The sequence below is a fragment of the Pygocentrus nattereri genome, chromosome 28 (genome assembly GCF_015220715.1).
Source record: "Pygocentrus nattereri isolate fPygNat1 chromosome 28, fPygNat1.pri, whole genome shotgun sequence".
Taxonomy (NCBI): Eukaryota; Metazoa; Chordata; class Actinopteri; order Characiformes; family Serrasalmidae; genus Pygocentrus; species Pygocentrus nattereri.
In genome coordinates this window covers 16,179,429-16,207,362 of record NC_051238.1, presented here as the reverse complement: position 1 = coordinate 16,207,362, position 27,934 = coordinate 16,179,429, and the positions used below count along the sequence as shown (strand labels likewise).

The 27,934-nt window shown below is 40.9% G+C and overlaps 2 protein-coding genes across 2 annotated transcripts; one reads left to right on the top strand and one right to left on the bottom strand.

Annotated features, from left to right (window-relative positions):
* Positions 1 to 70: 70 nt before the first annotated feature.
* Positions 71 to 16,444, top strand: rimkla (ribosomal modification protein rimK-like family member A). Its single transcript, XM_017693498.1, has 5 exons — positions 71 to 925; positions 7,903 to 8,133; positions 10,866 to 10,952; positions 12,868 to 13,071; positions 13,901 to 16,444. Exons 1-5 carry the CDS (start codon positions 763 to 765, stop codon positions 14,413 to 14,415), a joined length of 1,200 nt encoding a protein of 399 aa, XP_017548987.1. The 5' UTR covers positions 71 to 762; the 3' UTR covers positions 14,416 to 16,444.
* Positions 16,445 to 17,255: 811 nt separating this feature from the next.
* On the bottom strand, positions 17,256 to 27,807 carry zmynd12 (zinc finger, MYND-type containing 12). Its single transcript, XM_017693499.2, has 8 exons — positions 27,341 to 27,807; positions 26,376 to 26,517; positions 25,973 to 26,144; positions 24,212 to 24,381; positions 23,438 to 23,560; positions 23,279 to 23,360; positions 21,501 to 21,664; positions 17,256 to 18,373 (listed from the first exon to the last, which is right to left on the bottom strand). The coding sequence occupies exons 1-8, from the start codon at positions 27,451 to 27,453 to the stop codon at positions 18,236 to 18,238; spliced, it is 1,104 nt and encodes a 367-aa protein (XP_017548988.2). The 5' UTR covers positions 27,454 to 27,807; the 3' UTR covers positions 17,256 to 18,235.
* Positions 27,808 to 27,934: the final 127 nt, after the last annotated feature.

The following is a 27,934-nucleotide window of genomic DNA, read 5'->3' as shown; positions in this document are numbered from 1 at the left end:
GTCGGCAGAAGAGTAAATGCGCGCTTCTCATTGGCGGAGATTCTTTTTTTTGTGTGTTTGTAGAGTCAGAGTTGTAAACTAAGCGCGTGCTGGAGGAAAATCGCGGAGCTGAGAATAAGCGCGCGGGTTTACCGAGAGCCGTTCAGCGCTGTGAGGCGTGGATCGCGAGAGTTAGGCTCGGCAGCGCGAGAGCATCACTCCTCGAGTGAGGCGAGAGAGAGAGCATCGACGAACCGCCTTCTCTCCATCACTGCTCCACCATTTTGTTGAGTTTTTCGGCCATACCGGTAGCGTGCGGGTGCTCTGCAGCAGCGAGGCTTTTGTTTTCGCTTTGTGGAAGGGGCGTTCAGCTCTTGCCCTCGTTGGGGGCTGTCGGCCGATAGCTTCGGAGCAGGGCACAACAGCTCGCGCCTTTTTAACCAAATTCTCTCCGTTTCGATTTTTTTAATCTCAGATTTTTACATTGGCCGCGTTAGTCGCTATCCAGCGGGGGTCCTGAATCAGGTGAAACGGGAGAGGCTGGCAGTCGGCGAAGGAAAATAGGAAAACGTGGCTTGACCGGTCCTGCTAACCCAGTTAGCCCGAAGCGCCGCAGCTGCTGCATCCCATTGTTTTGTTTTGGCACCGGCTTTATTCTCCCGTCACTCCCCGATCTCGGATCCCGCGCTCCCGCGAATCGTCGGTGCCTCTTGATTTGAGCACTTTTAACGCTTTTAATCGTGTTTGTTTTGCAACTGAATCCGTTTTAGCTCGATATTAAACATGTGCTCCCGGGTGTGGTTTGTGACCGATCGGCGCATCAGCCAGGAGTATCCTCAAGTTCAGATCCTGCGGGCTCTGAAGGAGCGATGTGCAGAGGACGACGTTGAGTTCCGTTATCTGTTAATGGATGAGATTGTCATAACAATCACCAATGGACAGCTAGGTAAACACTACGGCAATATGTTGCATTTGTTTCACTTTTATGCGCACAATTTTTGGTTTAAAGTGGTTCATTTAACATGGCCTTGGCCTAATAGGCTTGGTATGCCGCTTCCACGCGAAGATCTAGCTGATCTAACAGTCATCTGAGCTAGTTAACTAACATGTCTGAACGGTAAGTTTCGCCGTGTGCTGATGTTTTTTGTTTTGAATGGAGGCTCGGTGTGTCTGTGATGATGCCGTTAGCCTGGCTGGCTAGTTCATGCTAAGCTGTGTGACAGTGACCGCCTAACCCAGTTTCCAGTCAGTCTCGCACGGGATGCTGGAAGAGATGACCATTTTGTCTTTAAATGCGGGAAAATAAAGTGCGGATAACAGCCGAGTCGGTTTAAGCCGTGTTTCGGATTTGTAGGCGAAATGAAATGTTAAGTATTCATTCGTAACGTTACAGCATGTAGCTACGGTCACGAGTGTCTGGCACATCGAGGCTGCGTCCAAAACCTATACTACAACACTAGCGTGCTAAAATAGTGCGCCAGCACCGCTCGAGCATTCCCTAGTGTAGTGTGTGCGGGATTGTTGTATGTGGTTTTGGACGCAGCCAGAGAGAAAAGCAGCAGCGGCGCAAACGGCGATGGCGCGCTGTTAGGGGCCAGTCTGAAGACCCCCACAGGCGGTAAATTACACGGTTTAGGGGAGGGGAAAACGTGGCTGTTTCCGACTATTTCAGAAATCTTTGGTTTGGTTCTAACTTGAGGCAACCGGTTAAGGCTGGTTCCTTAGCAAAACGCTTTAAGGGCCCAAAGGAAAGACCATTTTGGCGCTTTTCTTGGGTAAATTCGTGAATTTTGAAGAATTGGACTGTTCCAAACGATAAGGGCAGATTTTATGTGTCTGGCTATTATTACTCTGATGTTTACTGGTTTGACTGGTGTAACCTCACCACTAGAATTGGTCTAATAAATTATGAATGAAACCAAAATATTTCCTCGGTCATATTATGTAGACACGTTTAAAGGGCCTGTATTCTACAACGTTTTAGCATTTTTTGTTTTTGATGTAAATTACATCTGCTCTGATTGGCTGTCCTGTATAGTGGTTCATTCAAAAACCAGTCTGGGTTGAAACACTCCTTATAACTTCAGTATAATGGGTGGGGCAAAATGCAGTAGGCTGAATGTGCAGAGATATGTGAATGTGCTGTTTTTTGTGACATCACAAAAACAGTACCTTTAAAAATGGCAGTTTTTGCAGTTTAATTTCCATATAGAGACTGGAGAGTGTGACATAGTGGACATATGGAGATGTGAATGGCCGGGTTCAATGGCCAAGGGTAGGAGACAGGATCTTCGCGCGTTGTCTACCTTAAGTAACTTACATGGCAGTGCAAATGTCATGACTTATTCATTTGTTGTTGTAACAGAAAGCAGACAGCGGAAATGCTTTTGATATGACAAATACCTGATTTCACTCGCCACCAGAGAAAGGGAGTGATGAGTCAGAAAGACTGAGATTTAGCAGGCTCCAGGAGAAGTGCAGAATCTGTACATCTGAACAGCTAAAGAGTGAATGCATGTTTCTCTCATGTTTCTCTCATGTTTCTTGAGACAGTGTGTCCATGCTGTACATTTGACTCAGTTCCTGTTCTGACTGCAGCAGCATGTGCTTGTTGCAGCTCTTAAAGTGTACCCGCTATTTCCGGATGATTCTGTAACCTGGATTCTGTGTCACACCTCTGTGTCACACCTCTCTGTGTAGAGGCACTTTGCCATTTGTTTCTAGTTTTAGAAATCATTTTTGAATTCAAGGTATAGAGGTGCAGAGAGCGCAACCACACATCACCTGGGGGAGGTATGTCACCAAGTGTGTGAGTTTTTGAGGGTAATCTTCTGGCCTGGATCCTGGGGTGGTCAGATTAGGTCTGTGGGCAGTATTCTGTGAGATTAGGCCAGTGGACAGTTGGTCAGCTCTGGGATTTACAATCTCTGGTGGCTAAACATCCGGCTACTTTACGTCATCAATACGTGACATACATTTGAAATGCTTGTTCAAACATGAGCAAGGTCAGATATTAAGGCCAATATTGCATAATGAATTCATGATTTGTCTAAAAATGAAAACTCAGATTAAAATGAAGGCAGAATTTCTAAAGCTACGTTAACTGTGTTAAAGTCACTGTAATACAAAGCCTTAAATGCCTTATTACTTTTAGAAACCTCGACCAATGTGATGTGATAACATGCACCAGTGTTACTGACATTAATTTAATAACCTATTCTTCCACCAAGCAGTGCAGTTTGTAACAGTAGGCTCAGTTGTCAAGTAACACACTGACCACAAATTATTTCATGAGCCCAAAGATGGTGTGTAAGATAATCAACATATATTTTTGAACTGTATGATGAATAGATGGGCAGAGTATTTTACAACAGCTGTAATGTGGTTAGCCATGTGTTTGAGCTTTTTATTAACTAAAATTAGCGATTTGACTTTTACTTAACCTTGCATGACCAAAGAGGAAGCTGATTGGCCTTCCTTGTCCAGCCCAGTGAGAGCCCAGAAACCACTTGCTGTGAACAGAGCGCAGCTGTGGCCCAAACCCAAATCGAGTCTGTAGGCTAAGGATTCAGAGATATGGGAACTGTCACCCGATGTCAGTATCCAGTATTTTTCCAAAGATGTATCTGCTGACGCTGATACTGATGCCAGTACACATTTATATAACATGGATTAATTCACATTTTCTACCTGGATTAGTATTATGCAGAAATGTAAGCTGTATGTCTTTAAGGTTACAAGTGCAGTACACTGCAGATATTTTAGCACAGAAGCCCAGCGTTGCTAAACATTCTCCTCTTCTGGAGTACAATAAATACATTCTCAAATGATGATTTTAATGTCAGATCTGTCTGATGCTGATATTTTTTCAGCAGGTATCTGCTGATGCTGATATGATTCAGGTATCATTGTGCATCCCTACTGCAGGCCTCTTTGTAACCAAACAGTGTCTGTCTGTTGGACAGAGAATATGCTGTGAAGCCACATGAACCAATCGCCATGCATTTGAGACTTGTGAGTGGGAATTTCATATCCTGTGGTGTAGATGTGAGGAGGTGGAGGATGTGTGTGTGTGTATATCTGAAAGAGAGTGAGTGGCGCATCATGAGTGGACCGCAGTATGGCAGTGTTGGCCATTCCTCCAGTGGATGAGAAATGTAACACTGTTTTGCTGTTGCTGCTGGTTTGGGTGCACAAAGCCAGAGTGAGAAGATGCTTCCATAGTCATGAGTTTAGTACTTCCTCTCACACATAATCATGGGCATTGAACCTCAGTCAGAGCTCACACAACAGTGTGTTTACCAGGTTGTCTGTTAGTAAACTCAGAGTAAGTCCTGGAGGTGTTCCACAAATGAGGATTTCTTAGTAAAGCTGGATCATTAAAGATAAAGGTGCCAAAAGGGTGCCATAGATTTTATGGTGTAGAAGAAGAGCCACATTTGGTTCCCTAAAGAACCTCTCTGTTCTAAAAGGAACCTTTTTTTTAATATAATTTTTTTATTTTCAGTTTTAAGTAACCTCTACTTAAAGTAACGCTTTACATTGATTTATATACGTCCAAGGCATGTCCAAAATCCAAGTGTTCCTTTGCTCACCTTCAGTTGGATTCAACTCGAGTGATCTGGGTAACTGAGAAATCCTGCTTTGTAAAGTGGCTCCGATTTACATGTCTACACGTACACAGCCAGACTCATACTAGCACATTCAGTATGTTTTTTGTTGCTTTACATTAGAAATGACCCAATACTAAATTTTCCCTTTCTGATAATAAAACCTTAAGTACCAGCTGTTATATATATATATATATATATATATATATATATATATATATATATATATATGAGCTGATCTTTTTTTAACACTTCATTTAACATCATATTCACAGTACTTCAGCACTAGTACATAACAGGAAAAAATATAAACCCACAACAATTTTTTATTATTATTGTTATTACAGTGCTGATGAGCCTGTTTCGACTCCTGGTGACTATACTTATAGTATTTCCCCTGTTTGGATCTTCTTAATGGCTTTTTAATGATTCCTCAGATTCTCACCAGTCTCGCTGGCCATTCTCCTCCTCTTTTCCCTTCAGTTGTTCCAATCATAATTGTTTTTCCCAATAATGTGTTTCTTCTTGTAAAATATGTCTCAAATAAGGTAAAGACAAGATTCAGTTTAGTGTGTGTGATGATTCAGGATAGATTTATTGCTGGATTGGATTGGATTCATTCTTTTTTTTCCCCCTTCAATGGCCAGTCTAGCATTTTCTGTTGATATTAGACACCCATTGATACCGATATGCTATTTTCAGTTAACGCGTATTACTTGAGATAGACACTCACGCTAGCTTAAGCTGTAAGGTCAGTGAATATTATTAACTCAAAGATTGTACAGGGGCGTCTGTTTTCGTTTAACCATGTTACACAGGACACACCATTGTAGACTATTTTTGCAAAAGCAGTGCTTGTACACGTGGCAGACAATGTGTTTTTCTTTTTCTTCAGGGGAAATTTTTACTGGCTTGGTGCAGGTTTTGGCATGAATGATGTGTATGCATGTCAGGGGTGTGTGTGAGTGGGTCTTACGTATATGTATGTTCAATAAGCATCATCTTTACATGGTTAAAAAATGTGAACTTATAACACGGCTGAAATAGCTAAGCATAAACGATAAAGCAACAGCTGCTGCAGAAAGGAAATCCTCAGGGGATTGGTGGTGGGGGGGGTGGGGAAGCTGGAGAGAGGGAGAGTGAGAGAAAGAAGGGTAGGGGGCGGGTGATGTGGCCGCAGATGATTTTACCATCTGAATGTGCCTGATTATTTCTGAACTGCAGAGAACGCATGACCGATTTAACTGTACTTGTATTGCTGAGCAGTGAAAACACATGCACGTGCGCACAACGTGTGTATTCTTTATGTCCGGCACCGAGTTAAAATCTGAGCGTCTGCCAGCAGGGTTGCATCAGAAGCAGGAACATGCGTGTGCGTGCAGACGGCGCTCTGTGCTAGAAAGATAAACAGCGATGTCCGTCAGTGCAGTCATTAAGTTGAATAGAACTCTGCGAAACCAGAGCAGTACTGTGTGTAAGTATGAATACATGTAAAGCCAGAAAACGTTATGCCCATTATGTGTCTAATATTCCATGGTCACTGACAGTTGGCCATTTGAAGGTGAAATTGATGGATCATCCTAAGGATTATGCAAAGGATTTTAGAGAAGTATGAAATAAATTGATGAGTTGATGACTGCCACCTTTTACTAAAATTATTTAGCTGACATCATTGCAAGTAAGGAGCTGCCAAGCCTATAAACATGTGACAGTTTGGAAACTTTATAATGTATGTTTGACACTAGAGCGCTGTTCATATTAGATTAGTTTAACAGGGTGTGGTCATTTTTAATGGCTCTTCCCAGAATTTTTATGAATTCTGTCCTAATCTGCCATTTTACTCATTATTACAGACTGCATGCTCCTGGGTCAGTCAAAATTCCAGCACCTTTTATCTGCTATAAAACAAAGTGCAGAATCAGGTTTTATTATATCGGTTATATTGTATCTTATGTGAATTGCCATGTTGATAAAAACATTCCATCATATCCTTGGAAAAAAAAATTTCTCTCCAAGTGTGGAGAATTTGCTTGTATTCTCTGGCCCAAATCAAGCCGATGTGTATTGTCCTGCTTCAGATGTATGACTCAACGTTAAAATGTGTAAAATCACAAAACTTTGATTGTAATATTGACTATAAGCTGTAAATCTCAAGCTAATGACAGTGTTTTCCTAAATGGAGCAACCACTCCCATCTCCTCATATCCGTGTGAACTGTGGTAAACTGACATTACCCCACCTCCCTGTAGAACCAATCACTAACTAACTAATCCTGGCCTAGCCACTTGCACAGAGCTGCAGGCTAATATCTGCTATTGTTTGTGTGCCACTCCCTCCTGAGATGGTGACGCAGAAAGCAGGTGGTCACACACATGCTCACACTGTCTCTGTTGCTCTCCGATATACATTGCAGTCGGCTGGTTTTTAAGCAGGCATGCGCATACACTTGCTTCTGCTTTCTTCTCCCATTCCCAGTAACAGTCATTAATGATTTCTATGTGTATGTGGGCGGCGTTTTTAATGAGCGGAATCATAGCAACTCGGTATCCTTATGTTTACAAAACTGCTTTGTTAGTGTCACTTCATTTAACAACACTTTCCTGTTTTCTGATTTAATTCACCCTGACATGACGGCAAACAAGACACTGAGATTTAATACGTTGCATATGTGAGCTACAGAGTAGATCTTGAATAACCTATAATTTTGTGTGTTCGTGCATGTGTAAGTAATTAAGGCAAGCTGATAGTGAATATGAGGTAGTTAATAGCTGAGATGGTAATTTTAAAAACAGCAGAAGAGCGGAAGGATCTGGGTTAGTGGGTCAGTGCAGAGAAACCGTGAGCGATGCTTCTGGGGTGTTGTATAACAGCTCTGGAGGAGACCAAAGATGTCAGAAACTCAGTATTACAGAGATGTTGCCTGTCTGTGTGATTCTCCAGCTCATTTGGCATGGCAACAAAGAAAGAGAGAGGCTGTGTTTGTTTGTGTCTATGTGGCAGAAGGAGGGCAGTAGTCCAAATGTAGAGCTTGGCCAACTCTTAGGTGTTGCCTAGATACTTGTCCAAAATGCTGCACACAGTACCGTCTGGCTGCAGTAGATCTACTGATACAATACAAAATTAAAATCTACAGAACTCTTATAGTCTTGTACCTGTTGTGAATGGGGAATACATATATTTCACAGTAGAATGAATACATAATGTACAATATGGTAGGAGATTTGGGAAGAAAAAAGGAAAATGTCACAGCAAGTAAGTCGTTTTTGCAAATGTGTGCAATGTCTTGAACATACTTTTTGTTCCTCTGTCTCAGGTCTCCGGGTGGGGCAGGAGGTGGTGACCTCATATCCGCAGGTAGCTGTGGTGCGTGTTCCTACTCCGTGGGTGCAGTCTGACAGTGACATCACAGTTCTGAGGCACCTGGAGAAAATGGGATGCCGCTTGGTCAACCGGCCCCAGGCCATCCTTAACTGCGTCAATAAGTTCTGGACCTTCCAGGAGCTGGCTGGACATGGAGTCCCACTGCCTGATACTTATTCCTACGGTTAGCATTATACTCTGACATTCTCCTAGACATACACACTTCCACGTAGTTAGTGTTGGGCTTTCATAGATCACTGTCAGAAGAAAACCTGTTGTATTATACCGGTGTTTTTTATTTTTTTATATATATATATATATATATATATATATATATATATATATATATATATATAAAAAATCTGTGCACAGTATTTAAAATTTGGTGTTGCTGAATTCTTTAGTGTTTCATTTCCCCTTGCCTTCCACGCACCCCGTAACACAACACTTCTGTTGCAGCAACTCCAGTGGTGGAAGGAGAACTGAAAAAAACAAGTAGGGCAGCTGCTTTGGTCAGCAAAAATATGCACAGACAGCAGGAATGAAGTTTATTGTAAGATGTTTTGTGTGCTGGCCTACTGCAGAGTTGTAGTGACTTTCTTTACTAACCCGATAGGATTACCTAGCAAAAAACATTTCTAATCTTGATGCTGTGGAAGCGTACTGTGATTACTCGCAGGCCTGATTATCGCCAAAATTCAAGACTACTGTATGTAATAATGATTAAATATGTTTTAAATATGCTTATAGAGATCAATTGTAAATAGAATTCCGCTCAAAGTATTTTTTTTACCTTGTTTGTGGTGCTCAAATCAAGCATGATTTATCATATCGCATCACATTTAAAAGACAATTATTGTTGTAATCTTAAATCGAGATGTAATGTCTTCTGCTCATCTTTAAAACTAGAACTAGGCTATGGTAAATGGATCAAGCTTTTATTTTTTTCTGACATTTCTGACAAACACCAGATAAACTTTACTGGCAGAGTCTAAATCCTGCGCACACACGTCCACATCCACACATGCGCAAATGAGCATGAGCTGTTTATGTAACAGGGCTCTGTTTGGAGGGAGAGTGGGGAGAACTCATGACCATCTGAATGAAAACAGACAGAAAGGCAGCTGCTTTAGTGACGTGGGACTGTCTGACATTTGCTGTTTGCTTCCCTGGCTGTCTGCGTGTCTCTCTCTGTCAGAATGTAGAGGATGGAAAAAGCTGCAGCGGCTCGAAAAAGGGTTCAATTGGTGCATTAAAGCAGAAACCAGCAAGCATTGTATTAAAAGTTTAGAGCAGGACACCAGAAACTCCTGCAGTCTCCGCAGCTCATATGAATCCCACACCAGCCTTTGCAGCTTGGGCGAGGACCCTAGCAGTCTCTGCAGCCTGAGCAGTGTCTCTGCAGTCTGTATGATGCTGCGCTTTGCAGGCTCTCTTCAGCTCAGATGAGCAGACAGAGGCATGGGTATAATTACTTTTCTTCCACTCCTCACTCCCTCCTCCCTGTGGCCCTCACAAATCACTCGCTTTTTCCTTCGTCTTTTTCCACTCTGCAGTCCAGTACACATCTGTCTGCTCTGCATTCGTAGCAGCGCCACATCATGCACTGCTTTAGAGGCTGAAACCTCACTTAAGGTTGCGGCTTGTAGGAGCATCGATTGAATTCCAGTTACAATTCAGTGGTTTGTGGTTTGATTTGTTCTATGAGTAATAATTCAGTTTGGTTCAGTAACTAGCTCTCCTTGAACAATCTGTAATAGCAGATGTACATAAAGCTTTTTGTAATCAATTAAGACTATCCTTTATAAAATTTCCAGTATAAACAGTCAAGTAGAAGCTTGTGTTTCAGTCTTGGATGAAAGCAGAAAACCTATCAAACAGAAAAGTACTCAAATGCTTCAGCAATACAATTCTCAGTAGGTAATTTGTCTACACCTTGTCTTTATTACGGCTTCCATTGTTTTTGAGGGACTTGCTTTCAGTATTTCAGAGAATTCTGCATATTTAGTTCAGTTATAGAAGTTGGTATCAATTTCTGTATCTCACAATCCAAGTAATCACAAACACATTGAATCATATTGAGGTCTGGGCTTTAGTGTGGCCAGTCCATTGCTCTCAGAACTTCAGCAGCTTCTTTGTTTGATTTACAGGTTTTTTTTCTTTCCTGTTTTCAGTAAGGGCTTCTTGAGAACTACACATCCTTTCAGGCCCATAGCATTGAATTGTCTTCTCAAGATGATAGACACTTTTTCAGAAGTGAAGCAAGAGTGGAGCCTGGGTTTCTTCTATCTCTCCAAGATTGTTAGATGTCCTATTGATATTTTAAAATATTTTTTAAACTCTAGTTTTGGGAGCTCTTTATTTTTTATAAACCTATTTTCCCCTTCCTAATATAATTCAGTTGTCTTTTATCTAATCTGTTCAGATATATCTTTCAAAATTAATGACTTCTACTCAAAGGCCATTTTCACTAGAAGTTACATAAAGTGTTTTCTGCACATCTATTTGTACTTAAAACAGCATGTAGAGATTAATTAGTGGCCATCTGTGTCTCTATCTGAATGATTTAACACCACGTTGGCAGTAAATAGAAAACATTAAACAAATCACACATGATCAATAACTCTGGAGCCGTTCATACTGATGACCCTTATATCATGAGAGGCTGTGCGTTTCTGTGAGTTTGAGCACGTTCACGGTCGACTCCCCTCTGGTGAGTGTGAAGGCATGGCGGCACTGAGGTGCTGATCATCAGTCTGTTTGGCAGAATGCTGTCTTCATCACGCCACTCTTTCTGTCCCTGTCCAAAATGGCCCAGTAATCTCACACATACACTTCAATGGAAATTAGAGTCTAGTCATTACAGAGTTGGTAACGTGTGTGTGTGTGTGTGTGTGTGTGTGTGTGTGTCTCCAGGTGGCCATGACAACTTCCGTAAGATGATCGATGAGGCAGAGCCATTAGGTTACCCCGTTGTGGTGAAAAACGCTCGCGGACACAGAGGTAAGTCCCTCACCGATTACAGATCCGCTTTGCTCTCTGTGGTTCAGAGCAAACTTGGGGAGAGAAACCTGTTCCTAGATCAGCATGTAGCATGTAACCTCTGCACTCTTACGGGGAGCAGCTGCACTTCTGACATTCCACATGCAGATGAGGGAGATAAGAACAGAACAAGGCATGCTGGGGATCTAAGCAGAGCACTATTATAAGCAGCACACACTTCCAGCATCAATAGTGTGGTGCATGAAGAGAAGCTGTTCCTGATCCAGACCAACCTTAAAAAGTATGCCAGACTGATCCTTTTTCTTCTCAAAGAGCATCAGTCAGCTCTGGGTCAGTTCCCTGCTAAAACTTTAGACTAGGTCACATTTGTCTGGCTCCAGTCCACAGACTTCAGAGGTCAGCAGCTGATCAGTAAGGCCTTAACGAATTAAATGAATGTCAATGCCTACAAGTAGCTTTCTCTAAAGAGCTGTGGCCCTTAAGGAACCTAGTTTGATGTACTGTGACCAGGCCTTGAGAAACATCTTCATGTTCTTACCTAGGACCAGTTTGTAGACATAACTCTTTAATTGGTAGAGACAAGACTGCAAAATTGGGCTACGGTCAGACTATTTGTGAGATGTCTGTCGGTGTTTTTCGGTGACCAGCATTTTTCATATCTCCGAGAAATCGTTAGTAAAAACAGTGGACCACCACCGTATTTAGACAAAACCCAAAGCACGTGAACATGTGATGAATACAGGTGTTAAGAGGTTAAAATTTGCTGCATGCCAAAGGCCTCACCCTCATGCACACAAAAAAGAACACAGTAATACAAACATTAAAATAATAAGATAAAACAAAAATCTTTGTTTTATCTTTCTTATTCACTGTTGAATAAATTATGCCAGGAAGATTCTACCTTGGCATGTGAAAATGTACCTAAGCCAAAGCAGGCCCAACCCTGCCCTGCCCTTCACTAAAACTAATCCAGCTTATTAAGTGCGAGGTGATGGCATTATGTTTCTCACACTGAATTTGCCAGCAGCTGATTTATACTACCAGAAAGGTCTCATCAACTATAAAATGGCTTAGTTGTGTGGTTAGGCATTTCAGACATAAAAGTAGTGAGACCGCATTCTCCTACTTGTGTCCAGCGTGTTGTTTTGAATGAAGCAGGTTTATTGGAAACTGTTAAGAGACAGAGCTGTCTGTAGAGGCTGTTTCACATGGCACATCAATGGAAATGAGTGTAGTTTTACAGTGTGAGCATGTAAATGGTAGGCTTTGGTTGCATGCAATGGTCTATTCAAATGTGCAATGCGAAGAGTCCAATGAACAAGATGCCTGGTTTTGGAGGACATTCAACTGCTTAACCAGCCAAATTGACTACAACAAGATGTAAAAATTTGACAGTTAAGCTCCTCAGATTCTCAGATGCGATGCCTGTTGTGGCTGAGCTACAGAGACTGTTGTTGAAATAGACAGATGAGCATAGGATCAAAACTATGAAACATGCTTTTATATACAGCTGTAATGAAGAGCTTATCTGATAGGGAATAAAATATAGTCTGGCAACGCTACTCAATCCAAGATCACTGCTGTTACATGGTTTGACCATGCATGTCATTTAAAATCAACTCGATTTTAAGAATTTAACTGTTAATTTAGCAGCTATATTATTCTAAATAGGTTATTTATTATGTATTGGTATAGATATCGAGAAGTACTAAAAAACATACTTGTATGTGTACTCTGTCTGAAAATGGTATCAATATATCCCTAGTAAGATCTTTTAGCCTAAAGAGGTTTTAACACTGTCTTCAAAGTGTGTGCTCACATGAGTGTTTCCTAAAAACTGCACATGCTTGAAGCTATTTGAGAACTCTGCAGTTGTGTGGAATTTCATAGCGTTTATGTCTCATTACCTGTGTAGGTAAGGCGGTGTTCCTGGCGCGGGACAAGCATCACCTGGCCGACCTGTGTCACCTGATTCGGCATGAGGCTCCGTACCTGTTCCAGGAATATGTAAAGGAGAGCCATGGGCGGGACGTGCGTGTGGTGCTGGTGGGCGGCAGGGTCATTGGGTCCATGCTGCGCTGCTCCACGGACGGACGCATGCAAAGCAACTGCTCCCTTGGTATGATCTGGGGTGGGGGGGTATGGTACAAAGCTGATTGCTATTGAGCAAACTGGTTCAGTTTATGGTAGCCTTGAGCTGCTCGGCACAGTGCTACCTTAATTTGAGCCTGAAATTAGTTTGATCTGGCAATGTAGCCTCGTATTATACCGCCCCATACATATACACACAACGCCTTGTTACACAAAAAAGGTGCAAATTTACATAAGTATCGAGGGGCACAATGTGTTTTGTTTCTTGGAGAAGAATAAACAGCAGATCAGAACCAGCCGTAGTGGTATAGCTGCCAATTTAGGGCGTGATACAGCTCGCTTGGTACTTGTTGTGCTTGCATAACAAAGGTGCCTGTGGGACATTCAAGTTATAATATTAATCATAATGTTCAACTAATAATACTTCTACACATGTAAAGCCTTAATAGTAATAAACTGTCTTAATCAAATCTACATGGATTTAAATTTTAGGCTACTAAAAGCTCTTCTTTTTTTCCTTTTAATTTTCTTTTCCTTGTTTTCAGATCAGTTTAGAGTAGTTAGTGCTACAGCAGCACTGTCTCTGCCTTCTTAATCATATCTTTAACAATGTGCTCTTGGCAGCGTGTAGACATAATTTAGATTTAAAAGGGTTTATGTTCCAAAGAGGCAAAAATATGATCACGCTCTAGTCAGTTCATTAAATAGAAGCATAAGTGATGAACTGTAGATCTGGAACTGCTGCTGGCTCTACACGTCTACGTGTGGATAATATTAGGGTTACACAGTAGGCCAAATCCACAAACTATTACGGTACACTCTCAACTCTGTCTTACACTTATTCGTGCTCTGTCTAGGTGGTGTGGGCATGATGTGTCCTCTGAGTGAGCAGGGCAAGCAGCTAGCTGTGCAAGTGTCCAACATCCTTGGCATGGATGTGTGCGGGATTGACCTGCTGCAGCTCAATGATGGCTCCTTTGTGGTGTGCGAGGCCAACGCCAATGTGGGGTTCATTGCCTTCGACCAGGCCTGTGGGATGGATGTGGCTGGCATTGTGGCAGACTATGCCCTGTCGCTCCTCCCCAGTCGCCTCAACCGCAAGATGTCGTTGCTGTCCGTGGTGTCCAGCGCCAGTGAGACCAGCAGTGAGCCTGAGGTGTGCATCCCCACTGAAGTGTGTATTCCACCGGAGGTGTGCCCACCTGTTGCTACTTGTGCCATCCCTGATGCTGTCAGCACCATGAGTACAAGCTCCACCTCCAGTGAGAGTGAGGCGGAGCTAACCGAAATAGGCCATGCCCCAAGTGCAGCTGATCCTGCCTACAACATCAACTCCCTCCTTGCGAAGGAAATTAAACTGTTGACTGAGTGAGCTGAAAAAACAGCCACTACATGCACGCGCACACAGACGCACACACACACACACACACAGACACATACATACAGTGGTCAAATACAAACACAGACATATGTCATACTAACCCACCGTGTAAACCCATGCTGGTCTGAGGCTGCTCCCCTGATGTTCCACTGACAGACTGTGCAAATGTGTAGTGGTGTGTGTGGAAGTGCACTTGGTGAAGGGTACACTAGCCAAGCGTTCATGCACTAGCTGAAGTGTATATTCCACCCAAGCTTTAGTGCACTACCTGAGTGAGTGGTTGCCACTGTAGTTCAGGGTGCAATGTACTGGAGAGTGGTTTTACTTGAAGATTTTTTTCAATATCCAACACATCAGTTATTATCGAATTAACTAAATTAAACCAAATTAAAAAGGCAGAGCATGTAGACGCACACTGTCCCAAACACGTATAGTGAGAGAGCATGAAATCAGTCCATCACCAACCCCTTTGCAAAGCTTGCTGAACGTGCTGTGGAGCGTGTTGCTTTGCTTTTAGCGTGGAGAGAGAACCTGAAACAAATCTTTGTCATCCGTTTAAATGAGTGCCCTCCCATGTGCCCTGCCAATGGGTGACTACACCCTCAAAGAAACCACACAGACACGAGCATTAACACATACAGACAAAGACTGGAACAGCTGTACATATTCTCTTCCAATTACAGTGGACTCACCCACATCTGTACAGAGCAAGAATTCGTTTACCATGTTTTTAGCTTCAGTGGTTGTCTGTATTTAATAAAACTCTTATCACAAGCACAAAGACCTGTCGCTCTGCCACTTTGGCTGAGGTGTTTTACTTGGTTACTGAGATTTTAGTGGGTAGAGGTAGGAGGAGGAGCTGGTTTTGTCACCACTTAGAAACCTCAACCTTTTGATAGTGAATCTCTTGTTTTAAAATGTCAGACTTTGTACCCATCCTGTACAAACTGATTTACAGATGAATTCACAAGACTGGAGGAATGAACTAGAGATACCACGTTGTTCTCCGATACTGATATTAAAACCGTGAATATTGAGTGATACCGAATCACTTTTCTTTTTCTCCTTTAAAAACGGCTAAGAATTAAGCACTTAACCTAAGTTGAGCATCTAAACGTAGGCCATTGTTCTCAAACTACTCGGACACTTCACTACTCAATAGAAAGAAATATACCACTAACATTGTTACATCCCACAATGTGAGCACGTGCCATTTAAGGCTAGATTTGTTACAGGTTTGGATCAGGTTCATTCCCTCCCCCCTCCATTTCCCCTCTCTCTAATATTGGATTAAGCATTTTCTATGGATCTCAGCGCAATACCTGGTATTGGTTTGGTGCCATCTCTACTTTGGCCATATTCTAAAAAATAGTGAACAAATGAATAAAAAAATTCATATTCACGATACTGAAACCCAGGAACCAGGAGTACGGAACAGTTCAGTTAATGAGGCAGCCATTTTAGAGAATCTGCTGTCCCCCATTTTAAGAGCAAGGGGCTTGAGAGCGCTTCTCTGATCCAGTCAGACAGGCTCTGTGTCAGGGAGAGGATGTACTGAGGAGAGAGAGAAACAGAAAAAAACAAGCTGTGTTTACTATACCTCAAAACCAGAAGCTGTTCTCACTGCCAAGTACTCATTCACTTATCCAGTAAGTACTCGTACAGACCTGCATGTGCTAGTATCTTCGCCCATCTGACTTGTAGCATGTAGGCAGTGAGTTACATAGAACGGCTAGATGTATTCTGAATGCTAATTAGGATCTGCATACCCAAAAGCCTGACCACTTTGCCAACACTAAACTTCTATAAGCTACATGTTTGGAATTGATTTTTTTTCTTTTTTGTACATCAATAAAAACGAACTGTCAACATAAATGGGTGCTAGAAGTTCTCGGAGTTCTGCCCAGCGGGATATAGCCTGAGCCGAACTCCTCTACTCTTGAATTTCTTTCTAATCGTAAAGATGAGATGCAGTTTGTAAACTCTGACATGAGGTATTAAAAATGTTTTAGAACCATAACTCGGTTCTTGTCTTCACCTTTCAGTACCTCTTCTCTCTCTCCCTCTTTCTTTGCCTGTTCACATTCTATTCTCAATTCAGATCAAGTCTGAATGTGGTTTACATCAAGAGTTCACCTTCACATTGAGTCTTAGCTTATTTTCAGTATGGACCAAACTCATCTGAACTAACTCTTATTACAGTTTACATTGTCGGGTTACAGAATTCACTTATGTTTAGATCACATTCAAAACTGTGATTGTTTCGAAAGGTGTTTGGAATTAGACCTGAAGTAGATTTTGGAAGAACTGTGTTAGTTTACATTGAAACTGTATTCAGATTAAACTCAGGGAAGCAGCCTGGATCAAATCCCTCCCCTGTTATCATGTGACACGTCCATCCTAGACAGAGTTCTATAATGTGTGTCAACCAACAACAAAACAAAAAAAAATTAACTATTTAATTTAATAGAAAAAGATGCTTGTACCATGTAGGTCAACATGCACTTTTTTTCCTTGCTTGTTTTATAATGTTAAGTCTGTTTTTTCTTTCTTTTTTCTTTTTTTATTTTAAGGATAAAACTGGTTTGTGTGCACTAATCTCGTTTGCGGGGGAAAACAGGAAACTGTGAAAAGGCAAGTTTTAGTGGGACTATTTAACTAATAAAGGCATGTAATGGCAGAAGCACACACAAACACACCAACCTGTCACCACCCTTCCCCCTGTGTTGTGACTTGACGTACTGTGTGATGTGTTCCATCATTCCATCACCTTTTCAGAAAGAGCAAATGGTAATTAAGCAACTAGAGACACTCCAATAACCAGGCCATGGTGCTACTCTGCCCTTTTATTAAATTCCCAAATATGATGACTCCAAACCAAAACTTGACACAAGATTTCAGAGCATTGAGTATTAAACTGGCACCAAAGTGACATTCCTGAAATGTAAACTCAGATCTTAAAGGACTTAAAACAGGAATTCGGTGGACTACATTAATGCCAATTCTGATCAACCTGATGATCACTTTTACTGACATGGTACCACTTCAAACCCCACTCTCTAATACAGAGAAGATGGGCTGTACTTATTGGATAATAACAGCATTAAAAAAACACAACTATTTATGTCTAATTGCTGCTAACAGTTTAATTCTGTTGCTCTCCAGGATGTAAAAGGGAAAGACTCCAGGTGTTAACTACACTTCATCGCCTCTTTTTTCTTTTCTTTTTTTTTGTTTTGTTAGTGAGACGTTCCTCCCGAATGCCAAAAACACAAGCAATGTTGTATAATTTAATACTAGGGAATCTACTAGTAATAGAACTCTAACATTGATGTTATGTGTTATGATAATAATAATAATAATAAATAATAATAATAATAATAATAAAGACATTTTAAAAATGTCTGGAACATGAAAAGAGCATCAAAGGCTTGTGTCGTTATTTAACACCATCATTTCAATACATTCTGATTTCTAATAACACCAGAGCACCTACTAATCATTAATTATTATAGCATTATTTAATGCATGCTGAGAAACTGCACAGCCATAAGCTCTACAAACAAAGGATTATGATGCTAGATCAACTTTCTGTATACTGTGTTTACATTGTTACTGAATTTTTACATAATATTGAATGTGCAGTGTTGTGTACATATTTGCACTGAGGTTGAATGACTGTTGAGGTTATAAGTGAGTGTTAAATGAATGACTGCCAAGTGTATTATGATTAGCTGAGTCAGAGGCGCGTGGTGAGTGTACTGGTTAATTTTAAGCGTGCATATTAGAATAAGAGTGTTGAATGTATTGGTTAGTGATGAATAATATGGGTTTGTTGGGCGTTGTAGTGTTTTTCTGCTTGTTGTATGAGACTATGGATGGACTCAGTCAGACTCTTCTGCTCACACTGCAGGCTAAACTCCATGGCCTTCCTACCAAATTCCAGCACCTGCAAAACACATACATGCATAAGTAAGTCTACCACAAACATTGAACGTCAAAATACCTAAGCAGGGTTGGATAATCAGTAATTACATTTACTCATTTACTTGTTGTAGTTAGTATAGTGTAGTGGGTAACAGCACCCTCCATATAGTAGGCCAGAGATCCAAGTGCACCACATTGTGCTATACCAACAAGAGTCCTTGGACATGACTCCTAGCACAACATTTGCCTTTCCCTAAAACATGATTAAATTCCAACTCTGGATGAGGAAAACATGCATAAATGTAAGTATATTTGGGAGAAAATTGAAATGTTTTACCCAGTTACATTGTAGCCATCATATAGTTACAGATTTCATTTTTGTATTTATAATTTCAGTATGTCATATAAGCGAAAGGATCTGTCCTGTTTTGTGATTGGTTAAACATCTCATTTTATTTAAAACCAAAAGGGCCCCCCAAGAGTCCCACAAGTACTAAATTAGTTTTTCTGACCTGCTACTGTTACACTTATACTGTTGGAAAGCTGTTGGAAAGGTGCTTCTACATTACTTGATTATAGATTTAGGCTACCCTATCTACCTACCTCTGGGCCTAAGTACTCTATATAGCCAAAAGTATGTGAACAACTGACGTATATGAGCTTGCTGGTCTTTCCATTCCAAAACAATGGTGATTAATATTGAGTTTGCCCCTTCTTAGTGGCTATGACAGCCTCCCCTCCACTCCTCTTGGGAGGCTTTCCACAAAATTTCTAGTGTGGGAATTTGTACCCATTCAGTCAAAAGAGCATTTGTGAAGTCAGGCAATGATGCTGGATGAGAGGACCTGGCTTGTAATCAACATTTCAGTTCATCCCAAAGGTGTCAGTGGGTTGGAGGTCACGGCTCTGTGCAGGCCACTGGAGTTCTTCTGCATCAAACTTATCAAACCATACTATATCTTTATGGACAGCACAGTCATGCTGGAACATGAAAAGGGCATTCCCCACCTGTTTCCACAAAGATGGAAGCATGTAATTATAAAATATGAATTGTCTTAATATACTAAATGTCTTTGTATGCTGTAGGATGAACTTAAACCTTCACTAAGGGGCCAAGTCCAGACCCTGAAAAAACAGCCCTAGACCATTATCCCTCCTCCACCAAACTTCACTGTTACGGTAGGTTGTGCTCTCCTGGCATCCACTAAATCCTGATTCAGACTGCCAGTAAAGCACAATTCATCAGTCTCGAGAATGTTTCCATTGTTGTCCAGTGGCTGCGTGCTTTACACAACCAATGCTTGGCACTGCACATAAGGAACTCAGGCTTGTGTGCAGTCATGAAAACGCATTTCATAAAGCTCCCAAACACACTGTTCTTGTGCTGATGTTGGTTCCAGAGGCAGTATGGATCTCTGTAGTGAGTGATGCAACAGACTATTTTTTCAAGTTACACACTTCAACACTCAGCAGTCTCAGTCTGAGTTTGCATGGTCTACCACTTCATGGCTGAACTGTTGTTGCTCCTAGACACTTCCATTTTACAACATCACTCATAGTTGACTGGGGCAGATCTAACAGGGCAGAAATTTCAGGAACTGACTTGTGGCCAAGATGACATCAATGTGGCCTATGACAATGCCCGATATAAAGGCATAAGCTCTTCAGTATGACTCATTATGCTGCCGATGTTTGTCTAGGTAGATTGTTGGCTTTATGCTTTTTTTTATACACCTCTTAGCAATGGGTGTATCTGAAACATCTGAACTCAGTAATTAGGAGGGAAGTCATACCTTTAACATACAGTGTTCTATATTACATCATTTACCTAAATGAAGTGACAACTGATTTACTAAGCATGGGACCACCATATAACAGGATAATCTGATCTCCAGCTCTTCAGACAGAGTTCCGCTCTTGGTTGTGAGCTGTAGGAAGTCATAATGGGATTCAAACCAGTGACACACCAAAGCTAACTGGCCTTATCTCTTTGGCTTTAGCCATTAGTACTAATCCCTACACTAGACATAGAGGATACACTGGGCCTTGATGTACTTATGGTGTACAATAAGAAATGTTAGGTTTATACAACACAAACTTGACTAAAATAGATACTGCATTACATTGCTTTCCTAAGTTAACTGATCATTTTTGTGGTGTTTTATTTATATCACATTACCACCCACAATAGTAATATATACGTGCTTTCACAGAATCTGTATTTTCTTATGGGCAAGATACATTGGGGAAAGACATCAGGATGGATTTAGTTTATGGTTAGAGACAGTTTCAGAGTTACAAATTGGGACCAGAAGGGTATAATCTCATGGAGTTCAGTGAGCCAAAGCAAATGGCTTAGGCTGGCCAGCCCAAGATGCAGGGTCACTAGGTACAGACCTCCCTTCTTGCAAGGGGGAGCTGGCAATTTAATTTGGTACCAAACCGAGTAGCTTAGTTATGCACTCAGCTGATGTAGGACCACATACACATATTTATGCACAGCTCAGGCCAGTGCAGTTTGTAATGGAAACCTAGCTATAGTAGCACTACATGGCTTTTTAAACTAATCTCTATATGCTGCATAGTAGCAATAGTTGAATACCACAGACAATAATTTCTGTTCCTTTACTAAGCAAAAAACACATGGACATTACAGTCCATGCTACAGATGCAGCAGGTAGGGATTAGGCTGAAAAATGTCTAGATATTCCTTTAAAAAGAAAATGAATTGCATTTGTTATGCAAGTGTCCCCAGTTCCCTCTTACACTAAGATACTTCAGCCTGTAGCGTAGCTAAAAGAGTCACATGGTCTGAACACACCCACAGACCACAGCACTGCCTCTCTCTTTCCCTCTCTCAGATAAATACATATGGCTATATTGTCTGTGCTAGTAATGCTTTCAAACCACATCAGTAGAGGGCAAACAGTACTTTTGTTTTTCTTCTACTCTTCTCCACACATCCCTCCAGCATGTATTGTTAACACTGTGTACATATTGACCTAGTCAAAGTGTTTTCATACCAGGAAAAGTGAGCATACAAATGTATGTAAGATATTGACTGTAAAGGTGTATGAGTATTTGTTAATGTGATGTATATTGAATATAAGGGTGTACTGTGGAAACAGTCTCTGTTGATAGTAGGTTACCTTATCGTGGTTGTTGCAGAGGAACCAGCGCATGGCAAGAGAGTGACACAGCAACAAGCTCTGGCCAAGAGAGTGCGACAGTGCAGGATGTGATTTTGCATCTTGCTCCTGAGCCTCCAACATCACATTCAACATATGATTCACCTCTGCAAGCTGCGCCTCATCTGAATGTACACAAATAGATACGTGTACAGTACTGTGCAAATGTCAGAGACCACCCTTTATTTAATTTCTAAAACAGCCTTTAACTCCAAGTTCATTATTTTTTCAGTGTCAGACATGTATATTCTGCTACAGCCACATAAAACTGAAAATTATACAGAAGCCTGAACAACTAAAAAGAATATCATATTCTTTAGTATTTAGTGTGGGCAACCTTAGCAGTCCTTACAGCTGCCATTCTTTGCGTTCAGTTTTTCAGACATCTGCAGGCATATTTTTACACGTTTTCAAAGGTTCAGTCTTAGAATTTGCATTCAACCTTAGAGGTTGTATTTTCTGATACTCATGATCCATGTGCAAATGTAATGACTGATTTAGCCCGTCTATTGTTCTGAAAACATCAGCAAATTCTTTGTTTTATTCATACATTTTCTTCTTTTTTGTCCATTTCCTTTTCTCAGTAACAGCTTCTTGGCAGCTACACATCCTTTCAGACTCATGGTGTTGTCTTCACACAGTGGAAGGACAGACAAAAACACCCTTGTACTTTTTGATATCTGAACCTACTGATATCTGAAGAGTGAAGCTTGAACACCAGTTTAGGTGGTCTACCAGGATTTGCATGGTTTTGAGAGTCCCAATTCTCTCTGTAATGTTCTGATCTCCAGTTTTGGAAACTCTTTTTTCACTTTCCTTTGAATTTCCCATTCCTCATGCAAATGGATTTATTTTATATCTAATCTTCTCGTAAGTATAAGTCTCAAAGAAATTCATCAACTGTTTTTACTGGCCATTTTGACTGAAAACAAAGGTGGTCCTTGACTTTTGCACAACACTCTCTATTTCATGTGTAGATGTAAATGTATGAGATGCTTGAGCACAAAGAAGAGATGATCATGTCATACGGCTGGATATGTACACCCTGAGGTTAGTAGCTAAGTAAACAAAATGTGGCACAAGACTGCTGTAGCCGCACTGTTTCCTCTTCTGGGGTCAGGTCCGCCTCAAGGTGGGTGCCAGTCAGCTGATCCAGAATCAGCAGCTTAGTGGGTACAGTGGAAGAGGCTAATCAGAGCTTGCTCACACACACAGATCTTAGTACAGCCAGGTTGGAGGAGCAACTGCGCCATTCCACCGCTGCTTTTAACAGGCTTACAAAGAGAGAGAAGTAGGGCAGGAAAACACAGACATGCACGCAGGACAGGCACGCACACATGCTGCATTAAGCCGTATCAGGGATGGGTTTAGTCATCTGTTGGTAAGGTAAAGGCAAAGCTGGTTTTGCTGTGAGATATAACATCAGAATGTGCTAAAAATAGTCCTGGTGACCTTATTCTCTATCGTCTCCCTCTGCACAGACAAATACATTCAGTGTGTTAACATAATTCATGGGCTAGGTTTGCTGAACACTTTCAGCTCATGACCCCATTCCGATACCAAGAAAATCACTCCATCACTCAGGGACAGAACTGATTTCCAGAGCAACCAACACCCACACACTTCACGCATACAGCCTGTTTGGTGCGATCATCTCACTTCTGATCTGATGGTTAGGTTAGAGGGGAAAGAAAAAGGAAGACATAGACTAGAGAGACTGGCCTATTAAGGATGCTCACCAAAGTATTGCGCTCTCTGATTCCCTATTTGATTGTAGCACTCCACCAGCTTAGATAGGTGAGCATGCCAGGTACTGGCAACCTACACACAAACAAAATAACACTAGAGTGCAAAGCTGAGTGAATGGAATAAATAGGATGAATGGTATACTGATGTACTTGTGAGTAGAGGGAGTTGGCAATGTCCAACTTCTCCTGCTTGCTGAAGACTTCTGCCATCAGGAAGTAACCTCCAGCCGTCTCAACGGTGTTCAAGCCGAACTCCTCGCTTGCATAGTAGACCTGCATGTACAAACACAGACAAAAGCCGTTATTTGACAAACTTCACATTTACATAGGACATTTGTTTAAAAACATACACCTACACCGCCTTGAATTATTTGGGGAAATATCTTTTTTTTCTGACCAATATTGTGACTGTGATTGAAATTGCAATTATTTTCAATAAAGGTTAACCACTGGTTATAAAGAAATGACCCACTTAAAACTTGTAGGTTATATTAAAATTTGCAGCTCTTATAATCTGAGAATTGCACTCTTATTGCCATTTCAATACAAAAATGATTAAGCCCTACTAATACACAGTATACTGTATGTAGTTACAGATGAGAGGTTCAGTGGGTGTTTTGATGACTCTCAACTATTCATGTAATCAAACAAAAGCACATTACTTAGGTCAAAATGTTGCAGGTCAGTCTTTACCAATGTCACATATTAATTCACCGATGTGTTTTAATTACACTGGAAAGCATATCACAATCACAATATATTGCAATATACTTGCATTTCTAGCATATTTTATATATATATATATATATATATATATATATATATATATATATATATATATATATATACACACATATATATATATATATATATATATATAATTTCTATAAACACACATTTTCCACCACACAGGTGGACACTCACATCGTTGCCGAAGTGCAGGAGAGCAGATTCATAGTTTCCTAAGGCTGTATACAGATGGCCTAAGTTCCTGTGGAGCTGATGGAGAATTGTCAGGCTGCAACCTGGAGTCTTCATCACTGTCCACTCTGCCTGGGAGAGATAGCCTTCAGCCTTAGTGAGAGAACCTGAACCTGTGAAAATATCCACAAAGAAAGTTGGAGACCTATTAAAACAAAGCAAGAATGAGCTGTTAGGAACTCAACAGTGAAACTAAAAGAGCCCATATCTTAAATTTTCTTAAATTGTATTTTTCCCTGAGATCTACTTATAACACTGGCATGGTTTTACATACATAAAACAGTCATAATTATTTTTTACATGATCATTACATTTTAAATGACTTTTACATGGCCAATTTCTCTCTCTCTATGCCTTAGAACCCATTTGTCAAACACAAGGTAGGCCAAGTCAGGCCATGACACAATCCTGATCTGATGCAAAATTATTTAAATTTCTATTCATATTAGCCCATTTCACCATGAATTGCACTACAGTTCCCAGCATGCACTACAACATAATGTGCGCTCCCACCCTTCCTAACAACGATTTATAGGACTGCACCACAAAAACAAAACAAAAAATAAAAGATACCAGATATCTAGTTCAAGCAAACAGGCAGTTTAAAAAAGCCTACAGTAACTGAGGACATGTAAAGTGGTTTAACATTATCTACAGCTAATATAGTCTATTCTTTCACATGAAACAATTAGTTTTTATTTAACAAATGTTTTGAATTATTTTTTGACCAAACATTGGCCAGTTGAGGCCATGGCAAAATGTTAAGTAAAAACACAGCTGGCCCACAGATTTGTCGCGATTTCTTTATATGGCCCTTATAGTGGTTGAGTTTGACACCCCTGCCTTAGAACAAAAGTCTTTTTTTCTGTGCATTTAAAATACAAATGTCCTCTGTTTTCATTGGCTGCCCTGTACTGTGCCTCATTCAAAAAGGAATACAGACTGAAACACTACTAAACTGCTACACTGACTGACTAGTTGGATATATGTAGATGTATTTGATGATTTTTTGCGATATCACACAAACAACAGGGCGCATTCACCAATATCTTATATATATATATATATATATATATATATATATATATATATATATATATATATATATATTGCTTGAGTGTGTGTAGATTCTGTTCTTGAATGTCAGAAACCTTGTAAGAAAACTGTGTAAGTGGGTTTTAAGAAGAAATGAAGAGAATGCATTCAAAACCAGCTCTCTTTAAGGTTTAATTTCCATGTGTGAACTGTATTGACCAGGGAGCGAATGCTTCATTAGTTTATTAATGTTTACACACTAGATAAAACCCATTTATTGCGCAAAACTGAAAAAAAAAAAGTTTAAAGCAGGGGTGCCTTATTTTATATTCACTTCAGTATGAATGGGCAGGGCTGAACTGCTGTAGGCTGAACATGTGGACCTATCTAAATATGTTCATTTTTGTGACATCACAAATACATTTAATTTAAAATGGGCTGTTTTTTCATCTTCGCTTCCGTATATGGACTTTTGAAACTGCAGTAGTGTTCACATACTACATAAAACCTTTTTTATTTAAAAAAAAAAGGAGAACCTGCAATGATATAGGTCCTTTAAAACAATCAAGTGATTCAACCAACTCAAATTTACCAACTCTTTACACATATCTAAATACATATATACATACTCTGCAAAGGGTGGGAGCAGCAGGATCATAAGTGACTCACCCACATTGGCCTCTGCAAGCAGCAGATAGGCTGGCACCAGCTCAACAGCATCAGGGCCATAAAGGTCCATGGCACAGCGCAGCGAAAGCTGACCAGCAGGCAAGGCCTCCACATACTTCCCCTCCAAAACTTGTCTCTTAGCTTCTGTATGGGACAGCTCCAGCAGCTGCTCCTAATGTCAGTCAAAAATAGATTACAATTAGATATCAGGTGTTCTAATTAAACATCTAATTAGATATCAGATGTTCTAAATAAACACCTAGGTGGTAGAACGCATATACAGTATCTTATATATATATATATATATATATATATATATATATATATACAGACAGGCCATGTGTATGTACAAAAGATGGTCTGTGCTCTTCAGTAAAGGCAGTGATTGAGTGAAGGTGTGTACCAGTCTCTTTTGTGCCTGCACCCGGTGATGGTCCCTGTCTGCCTGCAAAGAGCGGAATGGAGTAGATGCTCGTACAGGAATAAGCAGCTCACACACCCTCTCATGGATACTGTTCCAGTCTGCCTGCTGGTGCACAACATCACTGCACAGAGACGCACATACATGCACACAAATAAATGTCACTGCTATGGTGCAATTAAAATGTTAATGTCTGTTAAAATGCAGTGACTACATTCAAATGTCTGCTGCTTGTTCATGACTCAGGTCTGCAGTACAGACACAGTCTTACAACAAAAGACACACTACATGTAGTTTGTAGACAGCAGTTTCTTCCAAAATCAAGGGTGGTCTGCAGTAACAGGCTCTACTCTTCTGGGAAGGAATTGCTATGAGGACTGGTTGCATTCAGCCACAAGAACACTGGTGAGGTCAGTTACTGATGCTGGGTGTTTAGCTAAGGATCAAAAATCCCAAAGGTACTGCATAGTGCTTCTTGGCTGCAGAGAACGAGCTCAGCCCAATGCTGGACAGCTCTAGGGCCATGTAGCTGAAGCTTGGCATTGAGCATGGCGACCTTAACCAGAAGGGGTGCATACTTTTGGACGTAGTGTATATTTTCTAGCATTCGCCGTTAAAACGCTGTACGTCGTAGACTGAAAAACAAGTGTAGACTTTGCGTGCGTGTCAGATTGGATCTTTCTGCCCAGCACTAACACTGCACCTCCAATTTCTCCTCCAGCTGTTTCAGCTCACTCGGGCTTCCCTTCTCTCTCCCTCTCCCTCTGTAAAGGAAGCGTTATGCAACCTGGCCAACAGCGCCAAGAAGGCAGTCAGTGTTGATTTACCGCCACCTGGCGTGGCGTTACTTTACTTCACTGATGGCTTCTGACCATAACTCCTCGTCATTAAACCGTTAAAAAAAGGTTATTTCCGAACATTTCACTAGTCAAGTACGTTAAACTCACCAATAGAAGGCCACACGACATTTCGAGCACTGGAGGTAAGCTGGTTTCTGACAAAGCTCACACAATTTCTTCTCTCCTTTGGGATTTGAAAGTGGGTTGATTGTCGCGGACATCTTAAATATCTCAAAATGAACATTAGCAGAAAAAATACATGGCGTGCAAAAATATGTTGACTGGAGAGCTTAGCTAACGTTATTTATCATGTTAGCAATCCGGCTAGCTAGTTTGTTCATCCACACAAACAACCAGAAAGAACGAAGGAAAAGATTAAAAGCATGGCACATTGATGGCAGAAAGGTACGGAGATGTCTTCAATGAAAAAGACGCGTGAAAATAGCAATTGAGTATGTCTTACAAAAGTGTTAGTTCGTAGTTTTAAGCTCATGTAACCGCTAGATTCTCTGCCAGCTCTGTTTCCTTAACCGCTACCAGGTTTCCACGGTAACGGTAGTTCAACCCAGCTAGTCCCAGGCTGTGTCCGAAACCGCATGCTGCACTCTGCACACTACATAAGCACATTTAGTAGCGCATTAAGAAGTTTAATACGTGTAGTTTTAAAAGAAGTGTGGTTTTAGTCTCTGCGTCAAAATGGAA